At 35.1% G+C, this 12,036-nt stretch overlaps 1 protein-coding gene across 1 annotated transcript; it reads left to right on the top strand.

The window, feature by feature from the left end:
• Nucleotides 1-8,412: 8,412 nt before the first annotated feature.
• On the top strand, nucleotides 8,413-9,478 carry LOC137718825 (protein SMALL AUXIN UP-REGULATED RNA 12-like). Its single transcript, XM_068458363.1, has one exon. The coding sequence runs from the start codon at nucleotides 8,482-8,484 to the stop codon at nucleotides 8,932-8,934; it is 453 nt and encodes a 150-aa protein (XP_068314464.1). The 5' UTR covers nucleotides 8,413-8,481; the 3' UTR covers nucleotides 8,935-9,478.
• Nucleotides 9,479-12,036: the final 2,558 nt, after the last annotated feature.

Below are 12,036 nucleotides of genomic sequence, written 5' to 3'. Positions count from 1 at the left end.
TGGAGCTCTTCGTCGAGGAGTTGAAGAAAGGCGAGAAGAAGAAAAAGGTGACAGCGCTTTAATTTTCTTGACAACCAAACTGAACATAGAAAAATTAAAGGAGGATACCTCAAATAAGAACTCTTGAAACCGTTCAAAGGCTGTAACTTAATTTCCAAAAACCCTATTTAAAGTCAACAATCCATAATTTAGTTTCTTAAGCTCTTTTTCTTTTTTGGTTTGATGACTTTTCTTATGCTTTTCTCAACAACCAAGCAAGTATTTATGAAAAAAAAGTAATCAATCAGACCAGATATCGTCATGATGAATGGCAAAGAATCCGATATTTGGTTAAAACTTAAAATTGGATGGAAAGTCAGAGAATACGTAATTGAAAACAAAGGGTGAGAATTGAGTGCATGCCTACTTACCTCTTTCGTTTATCTCGGAAGGAAATGGGAGCTCTCTCTCTCTCTTTCTCTATGCGTAGGAGTGGGGGTGGGTTGGGACTCTGGAGTCTTCATTCCAAACCCCGAAAATAATAGTTTAATAAAATAAAAAGAAAAGAAAATAGTGTAATCAAATAATATTTAATTTGAAATATAGGGTAGAGAGTAAAATTTTGAAAGATGTCAAAATGTCATATAGGCTGTCAAATTCAAAATTTATGTTTAAAATTTGACATCTTCTTTAGAGATGACTAAGGAGATTCTTTATATATTCACTGTCACTTCTTATTTTTTGCACAATATTTTATTAGAATTGTTATTAGCATTTCAAAATTTTCATTCTACACACTTCAGAAGTGTATTTTTCTTTCTAATTATAGAAAGTTTGGAGTGCAAAATGAGATTTTTGGAGTGCCAATAACAATTCCCTATTTTATAATGTTGGCACAAAATTAGCGTTAAACTATGAGAGAGCAGATAGTTCATGAAGATTCTCACTTTGAGAGATTCTCTTTAGCATTTCTCTTTCCACTTTACCCACTTGTACAATAATTTTCACACGCTGGTTTTACACTTTTGCATTTTACCTATGTTTTTATTTATGGATTATTCTTTGGTTTATTCAGCGGTACGTCTAAAAAATTGACTCTGGGTGCAAAGTTATTTTTCCTTCTTCATATTCTACGAATGTTCTATGGCAGACAGATAGTGTGAGTGCAAAAGTCATTTTCCTTTCCTCAAGTTCTACATATATGACGCGTATATGGATTAGCTTAACTGATTAGATTAGTGTGCTCGCTGTTTGCACTTAAATTCAAATCTTAACCTTATAAACTAAAATAACTTAAAATAGATATAGTCATGTCAACTAAATCTTGCATATATTCCTCAAATCTTTCTGATATTTTGTCCTAGTAGAAACAAAGAGGGGGATAGATTAAAAGTGGAAGAAAACAAAGTCGGGGAAAATTATAAATGTGGACCAAATGTTAATTGCGACAAAGAGGAGATCATAGCACTATATTGCTAGGATTTGGTTGAAGATCGTGTTTTGTTAAAAAAAAAAACACAGAACACTGAACCATGATCCTTAAATCCTAACAAGTGAGCGAGTGAGGGCGCCAAAACTAACCATGCAAACTAACGTGACCTTCGTGGTAAGGACGGAACTAGTGTAGGCCTAGGGGGCGGATGCCCCCACTCATTTAAAAAAAATGTATGGTTGCGTTCCAATTTTTAATAACAAGCTCTAAATTAGTCTACCGTTTTGGATCCCAAATGCCATACCTGATGATAATTTAATTAACAATTAATTTAATTGTGTCTCCCCGTTTTTCTAACCCTAGGTTGTCGTTAATTCACACAAAACTCATCCCACCACGTACGACAAAGCAATTTCAGTCCTCAACTTCTCCAGATCTTTCCTCCCCTTTCATTCAACCAAAACTCAATTGAATTTTGGAGTGTTAGTTGGAGTTCAAGTAATCAATTATCAAAATTCAACACAAGAATTTTACTCCACAAGGTATTTTATACAACTTTACTTCATTAATTTGTTTTTGGCATTTCAATTTAGAATTTAGCTTTCTAATTTAGAGATCAAAGGATGAATGATAAAACGATTATTTTTTATATAAAGAGATATTTAATGGTATTGGTAATGATATTGTTATGCAACACTTTCAAAACATGAAAACGATTCAAGGAATATTGTAATATGTTGTATGAAAAACTTTATGGATTAATATATTAGTGTTTTGTTCAATAAATTCTTGAGATTTTTAATTATGACTTTATTATTTGAGGATGCTCCCGCTCATACAAATCTCTGACTTCATCCCTGGTTCGGGGGATGCACCCTACCTCCCATAACATGCACGTGGACCTGTTGTTGCATCTTATATTAGCTCATATTATTTGACCTAGTTTTCATAGTGCATTATTTTATTTTATTTTTTTATCAAATTTTAAGTATTCCAAATCGAGATATTGGAAAATAATTGATCTTAGATGGTTAGTTAAGTGCCAGATGTCGCGACATCAGGGTTACGATTAAAAAAATAAATCTGAAATTTCGATCAGGTGGGATGCTAAAACTATGGGCAAATAAAAGAGAAAATTGGCAATGGTTCCTGAATTATAATTCTAACGGAATTTGGTTCTTGAACTAAAAATATGTGAGTGTATTGATTTTTGAACTTGTTATAATATGGAGCAATGATTATTTTCGTTATTTCTTTTCGAACTTTCATCCAAAATAAAAGGTTTAAAGGGGTAAAAAATGGATCGAAGTTCTAACGGAGTTGGTCAAAATAACCACTGCTCCACATTATTACAACTTTAGGTATCAATACTTGCGAATTTTTAATTCAGAAACCAAAGTTTCAATTGAGCAAAAGTTAAGAGACCACTACTCTAATTATCTCTGAGCTAAAAAGTGATTAGGAGGGGGACATTTTTGGCTCTTTGTTTTGGGGGATATAAAGAAGGGGTGTGATATCCACACACCTTATTTTACTTCTCACACACCTTTTTAATTTTCGGCATTCGGATCGGATGAATGAAAGAAGATCAACGGATAAAAATTATCAATGGGTGTGTGAGAAGTAAAATAGGGTGTGTGAATAGCACATTCCTATAAAGAAATGGAAAGATGGGGCATCCTTGCACACGGGGTAAAGGTCAGATTTCGAGAATACAAAATCGTTGCACTTTTTGAATAACTTCTATAAATAATTTTAATATTTTGGAGCAGCCAAAAAGCATCTTCCGTTGGTGGTGATAGTTTCGGTTCAACCACTTATACAGAAAATATACTTTCGTGTTTCCTTTTTTTCTTCACGAGTATTGTATACGCATTTGGTCATGGGTTACGAGTTTTCAATTTTCAGCTCGGAGTTCAATTTCTTATATTGAATTAAAAGCAATACGAGCCTTCAGTTTTCAATTTTCAGTTCGGCGTCCAAATTTTTTTTTTTTTTTTTTTTTTTAATTCTAGTTCATCGGCGCGAATTAATAATTAAGAAAAAGAGTTGATCGTCATTAGCAGGTTTGAAAACAATCCATAATGAAAAACTCATGCAATGGAACATGAAATTCAATCCATCTAATTGCAAGTTATTATCAGTTTCATACCATTAAAACATAATGAGTAAATTAATCTTGCGAGCTCGACATGATGAATGAGATAATAATCTCCACGGAAGAACTCGAGATTTTCTGCTCCCTACTGCACCTTAATCACGAGAACCATATAAGAAACGGATGGCTTGTGATGATTGCAGAACGAGCAAGGACCTCACACATTTACAGGCTTCAATCTAATAAAGTCCTACCCATAAATGGACTATAGTAGAAATCCTAATACCTTATGACCGTACTATCAAAGCGTGCGAGGCATTGATAGTACAGTCATAATTTAGGTCGTCTTCAATTGAAATGGTTAAATATAGTCATGTCCAGAATTATACCTCTGCAAACAATTATTGGGTTAATTACACTAACACACCTTGAGGTTTATCGAGTTTTCACAAAACCATCTCACACTTGAGACATTACACAAACACCCCCTCATGTTATAATTCCCTTTCATATAACCCCCTTCAGTCAAAATTTTCCTTATAAAGTTACTAATTTACCCTTAATAATTACTTAAAACTAATAGAAAAACTTTATAATTGTATAAAATAAATTATAAGTCATTAAACACTTTAAAAAGGACAAGAAGAAGACCACGTTGACAAAAACAAATTAAGAAAGGAAATTTATTTATTACTTTAAAAATAATATTTTATTAAAAAAAAAGTGTTCATCTTCTTCTTTCCCTCCCATCCCATCTCCTCCCTTCTCCATCACCACTACCCATTCAACTTTTGAACAAACCAAAAAAAGGATCTCTCCATTAGGGCTGGAAAGAAATCCCAAACCAAACCGAAAAATTCCCGAAACCAAACCGAAAAAATCCCAAATCGAAATTCTCGAAAATTTCGGTACCCAATACCGATCCAATCCCGAAATCAAAGTTATCAAACCCAGTCTCTGACTCTCTCTCTATCTCTCGACACTCACCTCACCTCAGTATCTTCTGAACGGAACCTTACCACTCTCCTCGCCGATTTGTCTCTCCTCCCACATCCATCGCCTGAATCCTGAATCTACCCACACCAGTCCTCATTCCTCTCAAGCCTCACTCCTCACTAGAATCACGCCTTCACCCACTGTCCATACCACCCGAATTCGGCTCCTGAATCGAGCTCTCGGTCTCAGTCCGCACTCCTCCTCACTACAAAAGGTAAGAAATTCCTGCAATAAACTCAACCAAAGTTCATACAAATTGTTTGATTCCAAATTCGATTAGGGATTTTGAATTTGGATTTCTGAATTAGGAATTCTGAAATTAGGGTAATTAGGGCTTTTGGAATTAGGAGTTTCTGAAATTAGGGTTTCTGAATTAGGGCTTTTGGAATTAGGGATTTTGAATCGACATAGAGGTTATAGAGGGAATGAGAGGTTAAAGGGCGGAGGAAGCCTGACGTAAATCATGTTTTCTAAAATACCTTATGCAATCAGAGCTTTTTTACTTTTGTTTCTTTGTTCCTTGTAAAACGTTTTGCTGGAATGGTCATCAAAGCATGACATTATCTGTGCTTTTAAATTGTTTACACATGCACAGATCCTCACTCACGGGAACACTTGCACACATGTAAACTATAAGTTCATATCCCGCTTCTCTGACTCAACTGTTGACATGATGAGTCTTGAGAGAGTATATATATTTGGTGATATAGAAGGACAAATCTGAAATGAGATATCTTAAGAAAAAAAATGGTGTGTTGAGCAGTTGGTTTGAATGAAGTCACTTTCTGTAGTATATTGTATACTTGGGTTTGCTTTACACAACATCCTTTTTGGAATATAATTGTGGGCAATGTGTGTATTTGTTAATTAGTTGAAATAAGTAGTTAAAACTTAAAATTGATAGTTAATCTGGAAATTTATTAGTCATGACTCATGTGTTGATATTATGTTTCAAACTAATAAATGGTCTTGCTCATTTCGTGGTGTTTAATGGATAGGTGGTGTTGTTCTTTTATGTTGATCACTTCACTGCACAGCTAAGATATGCAGTGCAGACAGGGCCGGCCCTGAGGGTAGCCTAAGTAGGCGCCCGCCTAGGACCCCCAAAAATTTTTTATATCTTGTAATTAACATATAAATATAAAAAAAGTAAGAAATATCATAATTCATTTGTTAGTGCAGTGGAAATGTTGGCTTCATTTTTCTTGGGGTGTTGAGTTCGAAACACGAAGCTGCCTTTTAGTTACTAAATTTTTCTTGATTTTTCTTGTTTTTCAAATTTACTGCCAATCCATTTGTCCAACTCTCAATCCATCTGGCCAAATGCATTTAAAGTTATAAAACTCAAGTCTCTTTGCAATCTTTTTTTCTTTCAACTTCTCATTCTCTCCATTTTCTATCGAATGTTTAAACCAACTTCCCATTCTCTCCATTTCTATTGAATGTTTAAACCAACTATCATATAGTTTTAAAGATTGTACTTTAAGGTAATCAAAACTTTGAATTTATATTTTTCTTTTCAATAACTTTTTAATCAATGGATTATTTTAATATTCAATTCGTTAGTGTGATGTTGATTTTAGAAGAAAAAAAAAACATAAGAGAAACAATTGATGTGAAATTTATTATACTCGTCAATCAAGTTTTATTGTTATTTAATCTCTTGATCATCAAGTTTTATTGTTCTTCACTCTCAATCTTAGACTCTTGACTGCAAATAGTTAGTACATTTGTGTCTAAAAACGTGAATCATGTAATGTTTAAATAATGTTTGTATATTTATCTTCTTTTGATATTAATTTTTAATGATATTTGATGTGAAAATCAAACTTTTTATGTATTTGGCGAATTCTTTTTTATACAAATCAATATACAAAGAACCGGAGATCATAGAATTTTAGGGCCCCACTTCGAATGCTCGTCTAGGGCCCCCAAATTCTCAGGGCCCGCCCTGAGTGTAGATTAGCTATTCTGTACACTCCACAGCCACATCCAAGTTATTATAGCTGAAAAGCCCAAAATATTTCGGGATTCCCAAAAATTTGGATTTCCAAAAATTTGGTTTGAGATCGGTCTTGAAATTAGGAATCTCGAAATTTTCGGTTTGGGAATCGGGACTAAGGTTTCAGTTCGGTATCCCATATCGAACCACCCCTACTCCCCATCTCCAACATTGTGTAAAATATTTATAATTTTACACAAACAAAATCGAGATTAGCAATAATAATTAAGAAAATATTAGTCCCACAAATATAGTGTGGTTGACACACCAGCATCGACGACGTGAAAAAAAAAAAAACACCGTACAAGATCAGTGAAGCAGCTTAATTCATAAGAGCAAACAAATTGAACCGGCAGTATTCGCAGGGACATGTAACCTCTCTTAAAATCACTCTAAACTTCTCGTTTCTTCCAAACAAAAAAACCGTAATGAACCAAATCCAATCCCACAGTGCGGCATAATGGACGATGATTGATTCGATTGTCGTCTATTTCTTAATAAAATATTATTTTTAAATTAATAATTAAAATTTTTTCAAAGAAGAAGACCACCTCTTTCTTCTTCCTCTGTTTAAAATTTTCGATACACAACTTCTAGTCCATGGTTTTTTTCTGCCACCCTAAAGGACAACTCAATTTGCTAGGTTTTTTTTTTTTTTTTTTTGCTCAAATTTTGCCCTAAATTTTGGTCCATTGGGATTGGGCAATTCCAAAGTCATCTTTATGAACCCTAATAATGAAAGAAAAAAAAAAATTTATCGCCTCCAAAATTAAGTTGAATGGCTGTTTGCTTTATGAGTATCTATTTTTTAGTAAAATATTATTTTCAAAGAATTAATTAAATTTTTGTCTTAGTTTGTTTTCGTCCAATGGTTTTGTATTTGTCTTTTTTTTTAAGTGTTTAATGACTTACAATTTATTTTAGGAAGTGTTATTAGCATTTCAAAAATCTCATTTTACACTTCTCACAAGTGTATTTTTCTTTTTAAAAATAGAAAGTATGAAGTGTACAATATGAATTTTGGAGTGTCTATAACAATTTCTTTTATTTTATACAATTATAAAGTTTTCTTTATTAGTTTGAAGTAATTAATAAGGGTAAATTAGTAAATCTATAAGCAAAATTTTGACTGAAGGGGTTATATGAAAGAGAATTAAAACCTGAGGAGTGTTTGCGTAATGTCTCAAATGTGAAGGGGTTTTGTGAAAACTTGATAAACCTGAGGGGGTGTTAGTGTAATTAACCCAAAAAATTATGTTAAAATGAACACTGTCAAGCCATATTCATATACCATATCCAACCGAATGAGCTAAAGATAGCTCCCTCGATAATTTATTAGCCTTAACATTATATTTTAAATTTATTGCTTAATTAAATACCATTTGATGCTTTCAAATCTAGCTGTTGAATTCGAATAAATTATTTTAACTGTGAAGCTAGGCCCAAAAAAAGGAGCTAAGAAGAGGGCTACTTTTGGTTAGCCTGATGGTCTTTTGGCCAAATAATAGTCAAGCCAAATAATAGTCTGATAGGTTCTGTAGAATTATAACTCATCAATATTTTTACACTAAGGAATGGGAGTTTGGCTAAACCACACAATAGGCAACCTAATTTGAATTCGAATTCGTCATCTAAGATATTCGATCCTAAGACCTCTTACTTCCAAATGATAAAAAATAACACAAGACTGTTACACTGAGTAACTATGTGGTATTACCTAAATAGCCCAACAACAACAAAACATAAAAATCTACTAGAATCAGCAAATCAGCCCCAAATAAAAAGGTGTGAAAACAACAGGCGGCACCCATGTAATTGTCTCCAAAACCAATGGTACTTTCAAAACCCCTCCTCTTTATAACTCCCTCTCGGCTCAGAAGCACAATCCCCCAAATCTTTCATTCAGCGCCTTATATTTTCCAGCGAACCAAACAGAACTCAGAAGTCTCTCATTTTCCTTCACTTTCCCAGAAAATGTCAGACGGACTCGGAAAATGCAGCAAGATCCACCACATTGTGCGGCTCCGCCAGTTGCTGCGGCGGTGGCGCAGCAAGGCCTGCACGTCCACCAAGCGCATACCCTCCGATGTTCCCGCTGGACACGTCGCAGTCTGCGTGGGCACCAGCTGCACCAGATTCGTGGTGCGCGCGTCGTACTTGAACCACCCGGTCTTCAAAAAGCTCCTTGTGCAAGCCGAGGAGGAGTACGGCTTCTCGAACAGCGGCCCGCTCGCGATCCCCTGCGACGAGTCGCTGTTCGAGGAGGTTCTCCGATTCATTTCCCGCTCCGAGTCGCGTAAGTCGACCCGGTTAGTCAACGTCGACGACTTCCAGAAATACTGCCACGTTGGTGCCCGGAGTAACCTCGAACTGTGGGCCGATTCTCGACCGCTGCTTCGTGGATTTTCCGAGAAGACAATTTGGTAAAATTACCGGAAACCGGCTGAATTTACTCGGTTTTTTTTTTATGGTTTCTGAAAAAATAAAGACATATAAGAAGTCCCACCGATTCTCTCACTCGCCCGGGTGTGACTCAGTCCTCGTCGTCTCGCTCCAAAGCCATCGATTGAACAGAGTAAAACGCTAAGCGGCAGAGTTCAAGTGCAAAATCAGCTCGCACGAGTTATCCCAGTTGGGTTGGGTGCTCTTTTCCATTTCCCTTTTTTTTTTCTTTTTGCCGTGGAAATTATGTGATTAATTATTGGGGCCACTGGATACTGAGTTACTGAGCCGAGTGGCCGAGTTACGAATGCATGAAGCTCCGAAGAATGCAATGGAGATGGCAACTGAGTGGGTGAGTCAATCCACCGAGTCATCCCGGGTTCGAATCGGAGCGGAGGCAGAGTTTGTGATTGAATTTTCGGAGCTGAAGCGAGCTGCCGAGGAGGAAGATGACTAACAAAGTGAAATTACTGAATTGGGTCTCTTTTTTTCTTGTAAATTCTGTGATTTATTGATTAATTAAATGATAATTTGGAGAGGAATTCCAGCATGATTGTTCATTATCGCGATAATAATGCATATTAGTACCTTTTTTTGACAACTATTAACTGCAATATTTTCAAGTACTGATTAGTACCTTTTGTTTTTTTAAATTTTATGGGAGTTATATATTGAAATTATTGTAAAATCGATGATATGTGTGCAGTGAAACATAAAATAAATAAGATATAATATTTACGAGATTCATCAAATGTGCCTACGTCCTTAGGGCAGCAGTAGTACTTTATTTCGTTATGTGAAATAATAGAAGTACAAAGGGCGATTCAGACTCTGTTTCTGACTGGTATTTTATTTTGTATCTCTCTTCTTTCTCTTCTTCTTCTCCTCTCTCTTCTTTTCTTTCTCACTTTTTTTCTTCCTCTGTATGCTCTTATTTTATAGGCAAAAGATTGCTGTAGTAACATTATTTGCTTTACAAACTTTCTTCATATGAATGATAACTCATCTGATTTTTCTTTGGATGAATAGTAACAAACTATTCATGTGGGCCATTCACATATTACATCACAACAGAAATCCAGGGTCCTTATGTAGGGTCCGGTCCGCATGTTTAACTTCATTCAATTTTGTATTTGTGGAAATCATTTGGCAGTGTGACGGTTAAACTCAAGAAATTTTCAGGTTCGTACACCAGATTACATGATTAACAGTTAGGATGGTTTGACAGATTATTCTAGTTTTGTCACGGATAAATTTGTGAACAAGGATGTTTAATCGAGGAGTAAATTATATCAATAGTCTCTCAACTCTATCCCAATTGGAGTAATGATCCCTCAACTAAAAATTCATTACTATTGATCTCTCAACTCATCAAAACGTGCAGCTATGATCATTTTCGTCAATTATGCTAAAACTTCCGTCAAAATGAGTCATGCGCCATGCACGTGAGGCTGAATCAATGGGCAAATAAGAAAAATTGTATCAATGGTCCCTCAATTTTAATCCAACTAGAGAAATAATCCCTCAACTTTAACTCAATTAGAGCAATGGTCCCTCAACTTTAACCAAATTGTAGCAATGGTCATTCCACCATAACTCATTTTGACCGAATTGAGACGGAGTTGACGAAAAATAACCATAACTACATGTTTTGATGAGTTGATGGGCCAATAGTAATAAATTTTTAGTTGAGGAACCATTACTCCAATTTGGTTAAAGTTGAGAGACCATTACTACAATTTACTCTTAATCGAGAAATGCGGTGAGGGTAAATTTGTGAATTACACAGGATGACATTGTTATTAAATTTTACAAAATTCAAAAATTGTGAATTCAAAAGTATTGAACACTCGATACTGTTTATTGAATACAGAGGGCGATTCAGACTCGGTTTCTGACCACTGTTACCGCATCCGCGTCTGCAATCATAGGCATAAGCATATACTGGCGGAGTGATGTACCAAGAGTACAAAACATTGCGAATTTTGGTGGTGTACAGGACACCAACTTTTCTGATGGGCCATGCAGAAGAGATGCAGAGATGCTGAGAGAGGTCACTCCGATCAACCAATTAATCATTCAAAGAGAATATAATCTCTCATCGATCCACTTATATTATGAACCTTTGACTTGCTACGAACGATTGAATTATTATTTTTCTTGCTTTTTGCTGTCCAAGCTTTTAGACCCAAAATTACTAGATTAGAGTTTTAACCAAACATTTCAAATACGAGCTAAGTACAGATATTGCAATGCACGAATTCAGATAATTTTCGAATCTTTGTGTCCGGAGCTGACGGAACAAGGAATTCGGATCATTTTGGGGCTTGATTTTGTGTGAAATTGGTCAATGAAAAGGCTAATAAGGGCTGCTGAATTCAAATTGAGTGGTCCAAATTCCCTAATTCGTAGGCTCCGGACACAGAAATCCGAAAATGATTTGAATTCACAATGCACTACCGTTTGTCTACTGGCGCTGACTTTTGATCTCCTCTCCTTCTGCCACTTATAGGAGTAATTTTGCCTCCACTTCCAAATGGCCAAGAACCCAACATCCATTCATTGAGTGCCTTTGATGAATATGTATGTATATGTATCATGAGTGCCTTTGATGAATTTAGTTTCCTTGACTTGTGGGGGATGGATTCAAACTCCTACTTAATCTTTTTCTTGTCCCAAACTAGGTCAAACAAGTTTCCAGTTTCTGAAGAGTTTTCGAGCAATGGGGTCAATGATGGTCCGCGTCTTTGAGATAATTTTAATTTATTCAAATAAAATTCTATTTTAACTTATATTAAAAGATCAAATTAATTTCGAACTTGAGTGCATAGTAGTATTCACATTGTTTTATCCAACTGAATTATGTCTATACTGCAACGTTTTTGAGAATTAAGCGACTTATTACTGCATCGATAATGCTAAGGAGACTAAATTTATAAACAGAATTAGCAAACTAAATAATGTGTTACCAATAGAAATGAGCACGTTTATGAATGTTTAAGTAATCAATCAATTATCAACTTCCGTGATTTTGTTTACAAATTTAATTTCTCTAGCATTACCCTTACTACATATGTTAGAACACGA

Source organism: Pyrus communis, chromosome 15, assembly GCF_963583255.1.
Source record: "Pyrus communis chromosome 15, drPyrComm1.1, whole genome shotgun sequence".
NCBI lineage: Eukaryota > Viridiplantae > Streptophyta > Magnoliopsida > Rosales > Rosaceae > Pyrus > Pyrus communis.
The sequence above is the reverse complement of the archived record's forward strand: the minus strand, read 5'-3'. Positions and strand labels throughout refer to the sequence as shown.